At 30.7% G+C, this 20044-nt stretch overlaps 1 protein-coding gene across 2 annotated transcripts in view; it reads right to left on the bottom strand.

Annotated features, from left to right (window-relative positions):
• The window catches only part of LOC119685742 (calcium/calmodulin-dependent protein kinase type 1), a 28195-nt gene extending 8997 nt beyond the window's left edge, over positions 1–19198 (bottom strand). The window contains exons 1-7 of one of the 2 annotated variants that reach the window (XM_038100112.1): positions 19144–19198; positions 18325–18503; positions 14143–14277; positions 8434–8478; positions 8095–8169; positions 7851–7989; positions 349–613 (exon numbers count right to left, since the gene is read on the bottom strand). In XM_038100112.1, the coding sequence (XP_037956040.1) occupies positions 349–613; positions 7851–7989; positions 8095–8169; positions 8434–8478; positions 14143–14277; positions 18325–18437 (772 nt within the window). In that variant the 5' untranslated portion in view covers positions 18438–18503; positions 19144–19198. Of the gene's footprint in view, positions 1–348; positions 614–7850; positions 7990–8094; positions 8170–8433; positions 8479–14142; positions 14278–18324; positions 18504–19143 lie in introns of those variants that run through there. The other variant, XM_038100113.1, reaches the window with a different exon arrangement.
• Between the last annotated feature and the right edge of the window lie 846 nt (positions 19199–20044).

Raw genomic sequence — 20044 nt, 5'->3', positions numbered from 1 at the left:
TATGATAGTTGTAATATCAATGGAATAAATATAAAAAAAATAAAATAATAAAAAAAAATTTAATGATTAATTAAACAAGGAAAAAAATATTGCAATAATGATAGTTATTGGGTAATACTATTAAAAAAGATACTTATTTAATTAATTTATGAAAAACTTATAAAATTAGTGAATGTGGTAGAAAATGGACTAATTTGTGCCACTATTATTATTTTCAAACCCAATTAAAAACAATTTTACATATTAACTATATTTTAATAACTCAAAAAATATAGGTCAGAAGTGAAATTCATATCAAATCAAATAAAATGAAGCTGAAAATTATTTTAAAACTCATTTTATTTTTACCTTTTAAAATCTGTGCAAATAAATTCGCATCATTTTCGTCATAAAAGGGTGGATAACCACATAGCAGTATATACGATATTACTCCAATACTCCAAACATCAACAGCTTTACCGTACGGTTTTTGAGCTAAAACTTCTGGAGCAACATATCCTGGTGTACCACAAGCAGTTGCCATTATGCCAGAATCTTCCATTTTCGACAGACCAAAATCACTGATCATTATTTTACTATCATCATCGGGACTATAGTAAAGCAAATTTTCCGGCTAAAATTAAATAATTAGTTATTTGTTTTTTGTCATCAAATGAAATATATAAATATGTCAAAATTATAAAAAAGGTAGCATAGATAACGTAATAAATTATTTGTAAAATTTTTTTGTTTTCGTTTCAGAAAGGAAAAAAGTCGTATCACAAGAGTCAATTGTCAATATCTACCAAAAATCAGGATGCCAAAGAAAGGTGTACCAAAAGAAACTTTCAGTCATTTGTGCTAAAATGGGATCATAAATTATGAAGATTGTAAATACGTAAGTATCCAGAATAAATGTACAATATTCTTTACCACTGATGAAAAGAAACAAAATACGAAAGTAATTGGTTGTGAATTCATCGACTGACTTTACTGGAGAAATTACTTTTCTTTTATATTCACCACTATTGTGAATGAAATGGGAATGAGAATTTTTTCCCATTTTTCCCATTCGCTTCGGTAGAAAATTCGAAGTCCTCATTCCCGATCAATTGGACTGGGAAAACGGCTCTCCTAGAGTAAAACACTTTTGATTTCATGGTACACCGACAGTTGAAAAACCAAAGAAGGAGTTTATGCAGGGATATTTGATCCTTATACTAGAATCTCGTTCGCGTTGGGTATATGACCCACTGTCTTCCAAGTAGAGGTTCACGCTATCGAGGTCTGCGCTCGTATCAATATAAACAATGGGTTGAACGGCGCCCGTATCTGTATTTATTCAGAGTTTTCCTCAAAGCTTCTATTAGACTGCTATGACACGCTACAGCAACTGGCAAACAAAAACAAAATGATGCTTTGCTGGGTCCCTAGTCACAAAGGAATCAACGGCAATGAGTCTGCCGACAGTCTCGCGTGGTCAGGATCTGTCACTCAAACCTTTGGACCGGAAGCATATTGTGGACCAAGTTGGTCTACAACTAGGCTCTGATTGATAATGATGCTACTGGCGCGACATTCCATGCAACCGGCAGGTTAAAGAGCTGGTTCATTCCTATAGTTATGGTAAGGTATCCTTCCATAGTTAAGGCTGCTGAACAGAGTTAAGGTTGCTGGTGGGATATTTAACGGCTCACCATGGACTGCGTTATCAATTTAACAAAATGGGTCTGTCTGAAGAGATAGATTGTCGACTCTGCTTAGAAGCAGACAAGACTTCCAGTCACTTTCTTTGTGACTGCCCAGTCTTGATCTGGGTCAGAAAGAGGTCACTGGGTCGAGAACTTCTCCCCCCTTCTGATATTAGGAGGTCCTTAACGGCCAACATTCTAGCTTCCATTCGGAAGGCGGAATGTCTTCTGTTCGGTTAGGGTCTGTTGCAGCACAAAAGATCAACCATGGTCGCAGTGCTCCGCACCGTTAGAAGCTGGTACCCCGTTTATCCCTATTCCTACATTAATAAATAAGATATATCACTTTGTTTAACTGTTTTTAAGAAAAAATAAATTATGTCAATATTTAAAAAATAAAATATATAATTAATTAAAATAAAAAATAATTAAAATAAAATAAAAGTTTTCAATTATTTTTTTGTAAGTTATTCATTATTAAATGCAATTGAATGCATTTTTAAAAATTCAAATTTTTTGATTTAAACCAACATTAACTGAAGCGCATTTCTCTTCATTTGTTTGTTTTGATTCTTATTTTAGTACTTTTCGCTATCAAAAATGCAAATTCTGCCACAGTTTAACAAAAAAACTTTTGTTGTTCCCACATTTTAAGAGAACAGCTGTCTTCCAAGCAATTCAGATCAAGAGAAGTCAATTTTAGAGAAAAATACATTCTGAGAGAAACTTATTCCCTGGGAAAATGCAGAATAGAATACAATATTATGTATAAAAATATGAAGCTCTACCTCCTGTGAGGTGCGCTCGCCAACTCTCGTTATATTCATACGTACAGTATCCTAGTACTCACGTTATACACGGAAAAGTTAAAAATTAACTTTTGAATGAGCACACCTCTTAGGAATATGCTACTGACAAAACAAAAAAAATATATATCCAAGTTTTGTGGGAATAGGAATAAAAATGACGTTGCACCACTCGAGCAAAGTTGGATTTTCAGTACAAAAACGGAAATTTTTAAATTCAAGGTCATTTTACATCTTTGTTACTTATTACTTATGTTATTGTGTTTTAATTATTACTTATGCGCAAAACACAGTGGCGGAAAGTGGTGGGTTGCCGAATTAGGTTTTTTCTGATGAGTCACCATTTAAGTAATATGGACAGTGTGGGCCGCTAGAACAGCTGACGGCTTCTCTCCGCCCGTGTTCATTCACCGTGGGGTAAAAATAAATACCCAAATCTATTGGTAAATTATTTAAGTGGGAGCACTAAGCACCGGTCAGATAAGCATTTTGGTTGTAGGCGTTTGACATTGCAGCAGGACTCAGCACCATCGTACAAAGCACGCGTCAACTAAGAATGACTGAAAAACAACGTTCGATGTTTATTTGATATAAACCGTTTAAATTTCTCGATTTGGGTTATTTTAAAAAGTAAAGTCAAATCTGATAAATATAATACTTTAATTACATATAACATTATTTTGTTTACAATAAAGTTAAGGCATAGTAAATCAATATTGGAAAATAAAATCAACTCTATAAATAGTTCTGAGTTTAATTGTGGCAAGTTTATCAAAACCTTCCGATATATAAACCCAAATAGTATATAAGACATCCGGTCAATCAGTCACGCAAAAATATCATGAAGTCCTTTTCGAAATAAAAGAGGTCAGAGTAGCTGAAATGTTCAGAAAGCAGGTATATTATAATAGGTTAGATTTTTGAGGCCTATCTCGTTTGCGATAGCAGTCGACGACTTCTTGGGGCCTTTCGAATTTCTGTATAACCTATCTGTAAAATAAACTTAATCAGTTAATTTGTTAATAAATCGTTTGGAAAATTTTTCTCAATCGAAAAAACGATATTAGACAATTTGTTGGGTTGGGGCAAAAGATTTAATTTTAAAATTTAAAGCGCTTTTCATTTATATTTTCTTCATTTACTTCTAAAAATTTTAATATATTTTTAAAATATTTATTTTCTACAGTTTTGCATACTCTTCAAATATTTTATTTCCACAATTTTAAAATTTGTGAAATTTTTTTAATTTTAGCCATAATTTTTTTTTAGCATCACTTTTAAAATATGGTAATATGGTAGTATGTGGCATCAGATTTCCACACCGTGATATTCATAAGGCAACGTGGCTATCTCCCGATCAATCAACACGAAACCAGATTGATCACTTCGTGATTGACGCAAGGCACACTTCGAGTGTGCTTGGCGTACATTCATTCCGTGGTCCAAATATCGACTCAGACCACCACCTTGTCGCAGCCGAGTTACGCATAAGGCTTAGTACCGCCGACAATGTACGCTGCGCACGACAAAACCAATGGCACGACGAAGAGTGTCGCCGAACTACTACTGCGAAGAATGCAGCCTATAAAAGGACCTTGCAGTCAGCAGCTACACGTATCGTCCGTAAACACTATCGGGAGATAAAGAAGGTAGAGAGATACGTATTCAAAAACGGAAGAAACGAGAATGAGAAAGGCGCAACCGACAGATAATCGAGGTGTATAGAAACTGGAATGCTGCCCGTAAATTTTATCAAAAAGTCAACCTTCCGACTCAAGGCTTTAAGCTTGGAGCATCAACCTGTAAGGTCAAAAATGGTAATCTGGTTACGAATACACAGAGTGTATTGAAAGTATGGAAGGAACATTTCTCCAAACAACTATCTGGCGATGATAGCATCAAGTCCGTCTTTGGAGAAACGCTCTCGAAGTACCCAATTAAAAATGATAGTGTTAAAAATCTACCACCTACCCATAACGAAGTGCGTGTTGCTATGCAGCGACTAAAGAACAACAATGCGGCAGGCGCAGATGGTCGATGGCGATATGCTGACGTATGCATCAGCTCAACTGCAGAATATGGTGGGATGGAAGCATTCTCAGCGATTGGAATCTCAGTATCCTGTCTTGGAAAAAAGGGGACCTGACGATTTGTACCAACTTTTGCAGGATCAGCCTAATACCTATTGCGTAGAAATTCCTTTTACCGGTACTGTGTGAAAGGTTGAAACCACATGCCAACTTAACACCTTTTTGTCAATTATAAAGCAGCTTTATAAAGCAGCAATCATGCGCAGGATAGGTGTTCGTTGTAATGAACCAGATTCTTGCTTACGCCGACGACATTGACATCATTACGCGTACCAAGCGTGATGTTACAGCTACTTTTGTTGCTACCGAAAAGAAATCTGCTGAAATAGGCTTAGCGGTGAATGAGGGCAAAACGAAGTATATGTTGGCTACTGGTAAAAAATGTGCGCCGCTCAGATGCCGAGTTAGAGGCTGGCGATTATACTTTCGAATCTGTCAAGGATTTTATCTACTTTGGCATCGCCGTTACGATGTCAGCCTGGAGATCAGACGAAGAATCATCATTGCTAATAGGTGCTACTATGGGCTCGGTAGGCAATTGGGATGTAAAGCTCTCTCTCGACAAACAAAACTTTCCTCTCGAGAAGAAACTTTTTCGTGAGATCTTTGGTCCTCTACGAGTTGGCGACAACTACCGCATACGAATGAATCACGAGGTGTACGAGCTTTATCAGGACGCTGATATAATTCAGCGAATTAACATCCAGCGGCTTTGCTGGATGAAGATGCTACAGCGAAAAAGGTATTTGAAGCAGTAGTTGAAGGAAGAAGAAGTAGAGCTAGATCGTGTTTCCGGTGGAGTGATCAAATTGAGGCAGCACTAACTGCGCTGGAAAAAACTGCAGAGACATGCTGCGTCAGGCCGAGACCCGGTAGCGGGTTGTTATGGATACATAAGTGAGTAAGTTAGATCGTATCTCCGGTGGAGTGATCACCGGAGTCGCCATCACTTTAAAATAACAAATGCATTTAAAATTGTTTTCTGGAATGCCAATTGGTTAGCTCAACATAGCAATAAATTAAAAACCGCCAACCACTCATCTGGCAAAGCTCGTGGAGAAGCTGCGATAATTGTGAAAAGCGATATTGATCATTCTGTGCAAATCAAATATAAAAAATCATTTCTTCAGTCAATATCATTAACAGTCACAAACAATTATGGTCCAATTTGTATAACCTCTGTCTAATGCCCACTAAACCAAAAATCAAAAGTCATCGGTTTGAGGAATTTTATCACACGCTTGATCAAACATTTATGGCTGATGGAGACTTCAACGTAAATCATACTCACTGGGGCTCCAGGCTATTCACATCAAGAGGACAAGAATTGTTTCAGACTCTGTAAGAGCCAACAATTTGCTTCACGCATCAACTGGTGAACCAAGTTATTGGCCAACCGACTACAGTAAAGTTCCAGTCGTGATCAATTTTTGCATATTTAAAAGCATTTCTACCTCACAATTATACATACATTCGAATTCAGACCGTTCCTCAGACCATTCTCCCCTAATTATTATTATTATGAACTCAAAAATCTTTTTAAAGAACAAAAACACTCGATTATACAACAAAAGTACATACTAGAGTATTTTCGGGAACATTCCACTTAGAAGCGGTAACGATATCAGATCTGCGGTCGAGCAATTCAATATAACGATACAGAATGCCGCTGGAAATTAACCATGCATATCAATGGATACAAAGAATACCACATTGATGCATAAAGGAAGTTACTTCAAAAATGTTGGTGCGACGAATTTGGCAAGTAACAAAAAATCGTAAGCACAAAAGACGTTTACAATATGAAGCTATAAAAAAACTTAAAGAAACCTTTAGAGAGAACAAAAACAAATACATTGAAGCATACTTATCTAAATTGTCTCCCAGTAAAGCAACCGACTATCCATTATGGCGGGACCCTAGCACACTGAATGGATCAACGCCACACATTTCACCACTCAAAATTTTTAATGGACATTAAGTTAGATCCAGAATCGACAAAGCTCAAACCTTCGCAGAGCATCTCTAAGGTCTGTTCCGACCATGCCCGTCTAGAAATCACGAAAACGATGCTGAAATTGAGGCTTTTCTCCAAACACAGCATCAAATGGATTTTCCCGTCCCAAAAACCACAATATAATAAATTAAATTAAAATTCCTGGGTACGATTTGATCACTAGCAAAGTGTTGAAAGAACTACCAAACATTGGTCTTGTATTCATTCACCAACTTTTTAATACTATTATTAGTCAAGAATATAATACAAGTCAATGAAAAGTAGCCCAAATTATTCTGATATCAAAACCAGGTAAACCGTTAGAGTAAGTTACATCTTAAAGACCTATAAGCTTACTTCCAGTGCTCTCCAAAGTCTTCAAAAAAATACCATATAATTTAAAGTCGCATACTAATTCCTGGTCACTAATTCCACCAATTCACCAAGTGCAACGAAACAAATGACGCATTAAAGCTAACGAATCCAAATCTACACAAACTCCATTCACACTTCACCATGGTGACTGCCCACCAGATACACTAAATAATTACGTACTACCGCAATCAAGTCGCGAGAACTATCTGAGAGTTCATCTTGATCGGCGTCTCATCTGGAAACATTATATATTTACAAAACTCGGTGTAAAAATTCGTTCCATGTACAGGCTTCTTTGCCAAAACTCAAAGCTATAACTAAACAATAAAGTACTTCTATATAAAATTATTTTAAAACTAATATGGACTTACAGTGTCTCGATCTGATATTACAGAGATTTGAATCAAAAATAATTCGTTTATGTGTGGCTGCTCTATGGAATATCCCAAATAGTACTTAAAAGAGCGATATCCACGTGCCATCAGTGTTTGAAATAATATAGTCAGCAAAAGAAGGTTATCAAATCCCCCGATTTGCACACGAGCTGTTATCAGATATCAACCATTCACGTCGACTAAGAAGATTTTCTACGTCGGATTTGCCATATAGAACCCAAAATACGTGAATCGTTATAGTGAACTCACTGATATTAAGCATTTATTGCCAACTACTTATTCATTATTAGTTGTAATTTAATCTTTAGCGGTGTTTACTACAGAGTGTCCCGCACATATTTACATATCATTTTATTCTTTTTTTTATCCATAAGTAATACTGAATGTTGTATTTCCAAATAATTAAATAATATATTAAAAAAAAATTTAAAGCACGCAGAAAATGTCCACTTTTAAAAAGCATCAATTGTAAACACGCTTCCAAGAAAGAAATAGGATTTATATAAACTTTTACTTACTTTGAGATCTCTATGAACAACACCTTGTTCATGCATATAATCTACAGCTTCTAATATTTGTCGAATTAAATGTGATGCATCTTTTTCTGTATATGACCCTTTTTCAACGATTCGGTCGAATAGCTCCCCTCCTGTCACTCTAAAATTGAATAACAGACATAATAAATTACCAAATTATATAAAACATAAAATTAAGCTATATACAGTATAAAGCTTAAAAATTGTTTTTAATAATAAAACTTACAATTCCATTACCAGATACACCTTCGATTTGTCTTCATATGTTTCGAGTAATTGAACGATATTCGGATGTGTCAACCTACGAATTGATTACATATTTATATGAGAAAAAGCATATGCAAAAGTATCATTATAATAATTTACATAAATGTTAATACCTGCCACACCCACTATCTTAATTTTAGTTTTTTGGAGTTCATGAAAAGTCTTATATGTACGTGAATAATATAGGTAATGACTATCACCATTTTAGAATGATTTCAAGCTAAGCAACGATTTCAATATCGTCAATATAACATAATCTAAAAACGGCAACTACAACCACTTATCAAAAAACACTCACCGTACTCCTCTAGAGTTGCTAGCATCATTCTCATTGGCACTGAACCTACAGAAAGAGAACAGCAGTGAAAACAAAGAAAAACTATTAAAAATAAAATTCTACTAACTTAAATATTTAATTATGAAAAAGATGTAAAGTATATGTAACTAAAACATTAATTTAACTTGCAATAAGTAAAAAAATGAATAATAATCACAGATTGAATTTTTATTTAAAAAGAAATGCATGAAACTTTTTTTTAAATATGATTTATGAAAAATTTGATGAAAAAAAAATTTATGTTTGATGTTAAATTTAAAAATTTTAACTTAATAAAAGAATTATTTCTAAATTTACCGTATAGTTATTTAATTGTTTATTAGAAATATTTAATTGTTATTTATACAAGTAAATAACATGATATTAGATATGATAACATGTTATCATATAATTGAGTTCTGAGGGTGATAGTACTTTGCTCAACCCAAGCTAAAAGTTATAATATTGGAGGTGAACTCATTTTATTTTGATTTTGTTTGTTGAACCCACCACGCTCCAGAAAGTAGATAAGTTCTAATTTACAATAAGCAGCTTAAGTTTGATCAATATTTGGATGATCACCTTGTATAGTTCGTTAAAATATTTTTTAGTTTACAATATGCCTTTTACTTTGGCACAGGAGCATATGGTATATGATTTTAACATAGCATTCACTAACTAACTGGTCTTCACCAACAATCTCGACTAGTAAAGCAATTCAAAAACTAATGGAATATATGCCGACTTTTATCTTATGTACTATGTCCCCTCTAATAAAATGTACAATACAAAATATAGCATTCAAAATTTAAGAAAACTTTTAATTTATACAAAAGTAATATAAGAATGGCCGCTTATATCAGTAATTTGTTCGCCACAGCACATCCCCCTAAATCATTGCTATTGCTAAGAAAATTGCAGCTATACCGGATGATGCAGAAAGCTACGACTAATCAATCGCAAGGGATCCTCATCGGCAAAATTTTATTTAAGCTTCTGTGATTTTGTATTGACACATTCAACTGCTTGTCACCAAAATAAATCTTTAAGACTATCATACATTCTTTTAGATATTTTACGCAGGCCTATATATGGTCTGAACGCAAGAAAACCCCGTGCAGTCGATTGATTGTTATATATGATGCTTGACGAAGAACTAGCTTGCTGTAGTCCATCATGCCATTTGCTGTAAGTTAGTTAGGCGTCATGCGAATAGATTTGGTTCTCAGTAAGTTAATAAGAGCTCGAAACAAATCCAAACAAAACCTGCCATCATAACCCTCTTCAACCCACCATTATCCACATTTCATTTTTTTTCTCTAATCCAGAATACCGCTTATCGATCAGATTTGTTTGTTATCAGGAGAACACATTGTAGTCTAGTATAGCACTACACTTGTACCTGCCCGCCTCAGTAAGTAACCGTGGACTTATCGTGTTATTGCGGGCTATAAGACGATGGACCCTTTTCCCCATATTCGCAAGGTCCCAATAATGAAAAAGATAAACAAAATAAATAAAATAATCTAGCACGCTTATAGACGTAGAAAACGAAACTTCTAAGTGGTAAAGGTACCAAATAGTATTTGTGCTATCTCAAAGAAGGTTTAACGCCAAAAAACGGAATACAATAAGAACTCGAAAAACTGTTCAACATGTTTTAAGACGCCTATTTGTCAGTTTTTTGATGCAGCTCATGTTGTTCTGCTTTGGCACCAAAGAGTAAAAGCTGGAAATTCTACCAAATTCTTACCCTGGGTACATACTCTCTCATAATGAACAAAACAAAATGAAAGAAGTTCTCATAAATTCTCATGTATAAAGGATAGAAATCCAAATTACTTTTGACGGCATACACTTTCGTCTGCGTAACCGAAGGAGACTCTGAATGTCTGCAGTTAAAGATACAACAGCTGTCAGAATAGATAGTCACAAATTTGTTGGCAAGCATCAGGGATAATATACCTAACGTATATTACAACTTATTTGTGGAGCTGAAGAATGATAAGCTAGTGATAAATGGTTTTGATGATCAATCACTGCAAACGATTAAAGCCAGCAACTGCAGATTAACGCAATCGCCTTCCAACTGCATGAAACCGATGTAGCGGAAAAATAGAGGCAGCCAAGAGGATCGAGGATGCCAATTTAATATCCTAGTAGAGTGAAGATATTAATAAGCTGTACTAACTTGGTAAGCGAAAGTCTTTCTGTCACACATAGATAATGTTCTAATAGAGAATGAATAGATTAGCAGCCTACAATGTTTAGCACTAAATTTTAAATAATACTGTATCATGTAGATAACATGGAACATTTGATGTGATAAACCAAAAAGCTGCCTGACTTTAAATTACATAAATTTTCTTTATCTTTCAGAGTTCCTATCTAGAAAGTTAGCAGCAGCGCAGGTCACGAATCATGTCAATTATGTATCGCTGCATATTATAGCAACGGGTTATCTACCAAGCGATGACACTCGAGTACCCCCAAAAATTTAAAAACTAATAAAAAAACTACGAAAATTAGATTTTTATTTTCTCTAATAAGTGCATGAGATGCCAATGCGCATCACGAGGTACGGGAAAACTTTGATACCAACAAGCGCATGTCGAATATTTTTTTGAATTTATATATAATAAATGAGAATGGCTTAATGTGAGTAATGTTACCAACATTTGTAACTAGTACACGTAAAGAGGTCTTTGATATAACTATAGAAAATACTAGGGAGTAATGAACAAGTCAGAATTTAGATGGTATCCAGTGAATCTTCACGATGTACCATAAAGCGCTTGATTGGATTTCTCCTTTAAGAAATATATGACAAATTTATGACAAGAGATGAAGTCTTTTAAGGACCTTTTTTTTCTCTAATCCGTTTTTCGATAAGTACAATCAAATATAATACGTATTGCAAATCAGAATGTAATTGGAAAAATTTTTTGATAAATCGAATCCAGCTAGATATATAAAGAAGTATGAAAACTGTTTCAGATCCAACTAAACTTTTTGTTATATTAATGCTAAAACGAAAGTTAAGAGCTATAATCTACAACAAGTACATTTCTAGACTTTCTATATTATAATATTTTATAACTGGTGACAGAGAAGAAACGTCACGTTATGATTGCATTATAGATTAATGTTTTAAGAGGTAAAAGTATAAAAATGAATATAAAGAAATCTGACATTCCGCACGTAACAAAATCGGAATAAAAAAATAAACAGATGATCATATTACACAGTTCAATCTAAAACAAGTTAATATTTACTAGATTTTCAGCCAAAATACATCATGTGAAAATTAAAAATCATATAGTTGAAGACACTATGATAAAATATGAGGACTCTAGAGTAACTTTAAATTATTCAACATTTTCAATTTAATTTCCATAACATAGCCTCAACAGTGCTAAGAGACACTACAATTTTAATTAGAACATAAACCAAATTAGACGATCAGAATTCGGTATGTTTTGAATCAGTAGAGACATTAAAATGAAATTTTGCTTAAATAAAGTCAGGAGTTGAGAAGGACCCTCTTTTAAATGAACACCTCCAAATTTGTGCTCAAATATGGTGAACTTGTCCATTTTTTTGAATATCTCAAAAATTATAATAGGTAGAAAAATTAAGTTTTTACTATAACACCCACACCCAATAAAAAGATTTATTTTTAAAAACCTTTTATTCTATTAGTCTGAGTATATTTATTACATATAAAAAATACAAATTGAAAAAAGAAGGCGATCCGCGCATTAGTTTTTAAGTTATTTACAAATTTTTTTTTAAAACTTATTGAAAAATGATTTTTTACGTTTCGTAAAGCTTAGTATAGATAATATGCAGTGAGTGCGCTATAACTTACCAATTATACCGAAATTATAACTTTGAATTTGTGAAAAATAAACAACTAATAATTTTTTACACACATAACATATGTAGAGGCATAAATAAAAGTGAATTTTTATATATATTTGTAACTAAACAAAATAAAATTGTTTAAATAAATAATCACATTTGAATTATTGGTTTAATCAACTAATCAACACATCGAAGTATGTTAAATAATTTTTTACAAGGATTAAATAGTTTGACTAAAAATTAAAATTTATATGGTTTAAATTAAGAGAGTGGATGTGGCAATATAACTTAAATTAAATATATATAACATCAGGTAAACACAACGTTATCAATTAACATGTAAAATATATATTATTTTTTTTATATAACACTTAGGACTTATATATAACTTAATTTTTTATTATGAGGACGATTAATTAGACAGTTAGTTGCCTTTAGAACTCTAAAGCGTGGTGCTGACTTTGATCATGACTATCAGTCCAGTTGCGCCCAAACTTGAACATGCTTATAGTCAAGATATGTCAGTTAAGCAAAATTTTTGAATAGTATGTGTGTTTGCGCACACTGTTACTACGATAGTAATCACGCAAAAATATGCTATTGACTGACTGAATGCAAATTTTTAGTGACAGATTAGCATTCAGAACACGTTGGCGACAAACTGATTGATGATCAAAATTTTGGTGAGCATGCCGGCATATTGATTGAGTGTCATGCAAAGATGCAGACTTGGAGTTTTAATCACAGTTATAGCATTTTCTCTCTTGACTGACAGACAAGTTTGCAAATCTGTTCAACGCTTAAAACGCTAATTTTCAATGACATTGATTTGAATTTCACTTTTTTATTACATAATATATGTATTATGACTAATTAGGTTAAATAGCTTTAAAAATGGTTGTAGATCAAATTTATCTAAGTTTTGTAAACGCGGTTTCATTTTTTTATTAGTAACTCAGTAAGTCTGTTAGTTATAACAGAAGATAAATTAATTTTTTTTTAACAAACTACACAGGAATATATTGAAAGTACATACAGATTAAATTAACAAAATATCGCTTTCTGCCAATGACAGTATTAGAACTTCTTACACTGCACTATGAATAGAATATTCCATATAATTTATACTGCTTGAAATATACTACTTTTTCTCCAAATTTATTCATTCCGCAACCACAATAAAGAAAGCATAGGAAGGTTTGCATTCTTTTAGGTTTCTTTGAAAGTAGTATTCATTTACATTGCATTTACAATTTATTTACAAAAATTATTAACCAAGGTTCAGCATCATAAAACTATATAGCAACAGTAATAAAATATTATAAATATAACAGTTCAATCTTAATGAGAGAAAATTTGTTTTTTTGGACATTAATTTTATTTTATAAGGCAGACTTCTGCTTCTGTCAAAATTATTAATTCATGTATTATAAAAAATTTATTTTATCGGTAATACTTGTCTTTATCGTTTTCAGACACGTATCAGTAAAGTGTTTATATAGTAATTATTATTCTCTTTAATCTATACAAACCTATGATATATGATAATAAACTGATATTACCTAAACCATACGCTTTTATAAAAATATTTAAATACCACAATAGTTTATTTAAAATATATATGAAATGTTTAAATTCACTTGAAATATATACATACTTATAAATAAATTAGCGTAGCAAATTTATATAAGTTAATAATATTTAAATACATAAAGTTTAATAGTAATAGTAATAAATGGGACCATTTTAAATATATTTAAGTATTTAAATTAAAGTACCAAATTATTGTATGTATATTTTAAATAATGTTTAAACTTTGCTTACTTTCTTAGTACACGAATCTCATTTTCAAGTGACTCCTCTTTGCCTTTTAATGCCTTTTTATCAATTATCTTTACAGCAAAGTGATCTCCAGGGCTTTCTTTACTTTCTGCTAATCGGACTTCAGAAAAAGCACCACTAAAAATTATCATTAATTGTATTTTATTTTATTTGTATTAATTGTATATATATAAATCTATTATTCTAAATCTATTTTTATATTAAAATTGGGCTCAACTACAAAGACAATAGAAAAATATCGCACTAGACAGGATTAAGTAAAAATTTCTAAGCAAACAAGCAACTGAAATAAATAGCCTAAATCATTTTTATATAGTATGTAGAAAATCTAATGTAGAAATTTAGAAATATTTTCTCTTCCGATTGTCCTTTTCGTTTTTTACACAAATCAATCTATGATCAATCGATCCAATACAACAGGGCTGTCCAGACTAAATAAGATCGCGGATAAATACAAATCATTGAATAGATTAGAGGGCCGCACTAATAAATAAATTCGTTCATAATTTTTCCGGAAAAAATAAAAATACGGCTATAATGCTAACTTTAGTTTTATTAATTCTTCATGAATTTATCTACCAATTATCTAAAATTATCTATTCATTTATTTTATCACTATCACCATTATTAAAATTAGTGGGTGCTGCACGATAAATATTTTATTATTAATGTAATGTTGAAATAATGTTGTACATAGACATATGTACTAAAGTCTTTGTCAATGAAGTACATTAGCTTGAAGAATAATAAATTATTTAAAACATTTAAATTCATTTATTTGGGATACCATAAATAATATAATGTGATTTTACTAAAATATAACAAAGAAAAATTTCCCTAAGTATTTCTAACATGTCACGGGCCGCACATATAATAGCTGTGGACCGCATGAGGCCCGTCGGCCATGCCTTGGACAGCCCAGATTAGCATTACAGTGAACTTTAATACTTAAATCTATTTAGGAAATTTGTATAAATCAAGTTGTATATTTTAATAAAAATAACAACTGAAAGGTTAGCTAATCCCATAAATATGCAAATGCTTTCTGCTATGCATACGATTCTACTGTTTTTATAGTTGAACCAAACTTTATAAATATATATTCTTTAATATATATATATATTCTGCATGAAGTTTCTTTTTAAAATATTATAAATATGTCCAAGAATTTAAAAATAATCATATTAAAAATCATTTTATTTCCCTCAATATTATCAATACATGAAAGAACCTCTCAGTCAGGAAGATCCTAATACTTTCAACACGATTCTCCAAGCAAAACGCAAAAATTAATAAAATAAATTGAAATATCTTATTAAACAAAATTATCCAGAATGTTTAATTTTACTTTAACATTTATTTAGTGTCCTTAATATAATTTTGGAATATTTCGAATTTGGATACAGTCTTTATCTCATTCTTCAAATTCGCTCTCGCTAACGTTTCAAGAGTGTTTAATTAAACAGATACGTTCAACAATTAATGATATCATGAATTGTTATATCACAAATTTGGCTACTTGTAACAAATAGTTTTTTACACCCTAATTTTACCCGCCTAATTTAATCTACACTGGAAGAACCTAATAATCTACATATCATATAGATCCTTACCATATATTTTACTGAATAACTTAAACGCTCAGTGATGGTATCATTAGAAAGATTTCTATATACGTTCGAGGTTTTAATATACCAGCGAATTTTAAATATTTCTCTTGGGAGTTTGGAGTTCGTAGAATGTAAATTTAACTGCATGACTATGTCACAATCATATAGCAAAGATGTCGTAAAGCTGATACAGATTTCGTCTTATGTGAAATCTTATGTAAATGAACTTTACTTTAATGAACTTTCATAGTATTTCGCCACTAAATACTGTCATTGCAAACTGTTAACACTTTTCGATTCTAATGAATTGGTTTTGTGTTTGAACTATTGAATTTGGTCTTCCATTTACGAAAATAGTTGACCAGCCCCTCGCTATATACCTTTAGAAAGTCAAAAATGTAAGTTATACTTTATGAAGTATAGATGATTTTGGATTTAACACGAATTTTAAAATAAGTGGCAAATATTAGTTGTACACTCTAATAACCAGATAAAGTTGTGCCACCACATCGGTGAAAATGAGTAGAATTATTTATTTTTAAATAAATTAAAAATGAGTAATGATATTTCTATTGTAAAATAACAGACAGAAATTAATCACCAATACGAACGGTGCTAAATTGTATATCTAAAAAATAGATTGTTTAAAAGTTTAGAACCAGAACTAATCAAAATCCCTAAACCATCCATTATGTTTAAGTAAAAACTAGAATTAAATAGAAAAATATATATTAGCTTATTTAGTTTCAGTATTGTACAGTTTAATACCTATTTATTTATTCCTCCTCAATGGTTAAAACTTCAAGTTAAACGTCCAAAACAGATTTTATAAATAAAAGTCAAAGTTTAGAATCTTACTAATAATTCCATAACTTAATTGTTTTAAAAAAATCACCAAAATCCGGAAAAATATTGTTTTATTAGAACTGATCCTATACATATTTATCTTTAAACCGAAAAGAAAAAAATTCCGTTTATAGTCTTGGATTTATAATATTTTTTCTGGATATTTTTTTGGGCAGGAATTTAAAAAAAGTAATAAAATATAGCGATAGAAATTAAGAAAGGATTTTTTTTAGAAGATAGCCCCTCCTGTAAAAATAAGCTAAAATAATTTACATAAAACAAATTTAAGCTTTTACAACATATCTCGGTTATAACAAACTTATATTATTTCTAAATTTATTGTATTTTGAAAGGACCACCGTATAATGTTAATTAATTTAAAATCTTAAAATGAATCCTTTTTTCAAGATATTCCCTTTTTGCCATGCACTTTCTACGTAAAGTCCCCTTATTTTTATAAATACAAGAATGCCGAAAACGAGACGTCTGAATATTTTATGTTTATATGGCAATAACGCTTTACATATATAATTTGATCTTTATAATTATTTTCAGAACTGATATTAGATCATTAAATACAATTGTATAATAGTAGGCGAATTGATCAGTTACTTTCCATTATTGTTACAAATAAAAATGAACAAAAACTACTTAAATTATTTCATGTTAATTTTTATTTAATTCAATATTTTAACTTTAATCGAAAGTCGTCTTCAGGAATATGCATCAAAAACCCAATGATATACATATGTCATATACATATGTTCGATGTCAATACTTGGTTCGAAACTTTAGGTACATACATATATTAATTATGCTTTTATACATTTTGTTCCTTTTATTTCTAGTATCATCAGTGTTTTGATAATAATTTCCACAGAAGAACAGATAAAGACATTTCCCTTCAAAATTCTTCAAACTTTATTTTTTTACTGCATTATAGAACGTTGATTCCGTTGGATGTTAGATCTAACTTACCCAAAAATGGTCGGACACAAACACAAAGAGCGTTTGCTTCATATTGCATTTCATCAGATCACGATCCAGACTAAAACAATGTAAAAATTCTACACCAAGAAAATAACCAACGCAAAGGTTATTTCTTGAAAATGCCCGCGATTTTGAAAGTCCCAACCAACACCAGGCTTAATTTTAAAACTGACATTGACAACTGCTCACAGATGTATAAAAGTATTATATATAAATAAACAGGTGCAGGATTACACATTGCAGTATAAAGTTTTTAAAAGCTTATTTTTCTGGATTAAAGTCAAGATTAAAATTTTTTAGGTTAAAGTCGAAATACTGAATTAAATAAAAATTAGTGTGAGATAATAAAATTGTTTTTGCTTATTTTTATTTGTAAGAATAGTTAAACGTAACTAGCTAATTCACCCAATACAACATAATAATAGTAATTTTGGTCATAAAGTGATAAATCATTAATTACACCATCTATGTAAATCGCAACCGCGAAGGGCTTAATTTAATTGAATTATATCTTTAAAACACAATTTATTGTACTTAATCCACAAACAATAAGGCATCGGTAGCTTTCGAAATTAATTTTAAATTTTTTATATAAATTTATGTTTTTTATTTCATTACTCGTTTATATTAAGTTCTAAATTACCTATCTAAGAATATTAAGCTTAATTATTTGATTTACATGAAATATATTATATAATTTAATATGTGTTTTACTTACGTTCCTAGTAGTCCGTGTAAATTGTACTTATCTTCAATTGAAATCTGTTTGTTAAATTCTTTGAATTCTTTTTTTACTTTTTTTCCTGAATCCTTTTTGCCAAACAGAGGCATTTTTGAATAACTGTTTATTTTTTTCAGGCTATATCTTTTATATCTTTTTTTTTAATATTATTGGATCTATAAATTAAACATCCCGTATAAAATAAAAATCAAACTATTATAAAATACGTCCGGTTTCTTGAGATTAAAAAAAAATTTTGTATTTTAGACTTTCTTATCTCTAAAACCTAGAAACGACTATTTAAATTCAAGTTTTTCTTATCAATACATCGGGTGAAACAGTATCAGGTAAATTCTTTCTTAGAATTGTTTCTTGCTTTCATAACAAGTAAACGATTGTTTCGTTACAGCATCTTAGAATGCAAACGATTCAGTTCTTTTCTTGAAGTTTGAAACAATGTCAATACTGAGGTATGGTTTTAAGATCATAAATATGTGTATCTACTCATGCAACTAGGCATATGTTAAAATTTTTTTTTTAAATATTACACATCTAATTAACAACCATCGTACTGAATTAAATACTAAAAAAAAAAAACAAATATGTTATTCAAAAATTAAATAACTATATAAGTATGTGAATGTCACTTTTATGCCACTTGGATGGAGATGCATTGTCATCATACAGAATCATCGTTCATTATGACGAATTAAAGCACATAGTTATTACTATTGATTACTATTAATATAACGTCTTTTATATGCAATATTTTTCAAAATAACTTTATTTATAATTTCTTTATTAAAAAGTTATTACTCTTATATATCATTATATTATTATAATACTCTGTATCTTTAATGCAATCGCACGTATCTCTTTTAAAAGAAAATAAAGCAAGAAAATCAATGAATGATGTCAAACTGGTTAAGAAACAAAAAGATGCGAAACTCTATCTCTTTAATTCAGTTGAATAAACGTCAAAATATTAATGTCAAGTATTTTTGTTACATATATGTATATACGCATGCATGAATTGATAAATACTTTGCTAACAAATAAACTTCATTTTTCTCTCCATTTAGAGTAACATTTTAGTAACAATATTATTTATAAAATATAACAAATATGTAAACTTTAGAGTAATTTTAATTCGAAAAATTATGTTGTATATATATAAATTAATAATATGGCTTCTTTATGAATATGTAAAGATTAGGACTTTTTCTTAGTTATCAATCTAATTTTAAAAACTTTTGTTTGCGAACACAGAATTAATTCCGACATAAAGAACTCTAGAACCTTTTTCGCATCAGGCCATCTTTAGTAATCTGCCACTGATCATTGATAATTAAAAAATTAAGATATATATAAGTACCATGTAAAATAATGATTTTTATTTTTAAATCAAATTGTAATATTACATTTACCTTTATTTATCGTTAATAATTATATTTAAAAACAATTAATGTAAGTTATATATATGCAAACTAAGTTTTACAGGATACATCAATTATGTGCCTAATACTATGTTCAGATGAAAAGTAGTTATGGAGGTTAAGTCTTAAACTAATTGTTTAAGTCGCAATTTTCCATCCACATCATTTCTTGGTCTAAGTACTTTTATGTACAAGATTCATTTAAATATTAGATTTTATTTTTATATAAATTGTGATTAGACTGTTGTGTTGTATGTTGAAAATAATTTTGGTGTAAACAT

The sequence above is a fragment of the Teleopsis dalmanni genome, chromosome 2, assembly GCF_002237135.1.
Source record: "Teleopsis dalmanni isolate 2A chromosome 2, ASM223713v2, whole genome shotgun sequence".
NCBI lineage: Eukaryota > Metazoa > Arthropoda > Insecta > Diptera > Diopsidae > Teleopsis > Teleopsis dalmanni.
This window is presented reverse-complemented; position numbering and strand designations above follow the sequence as displayed.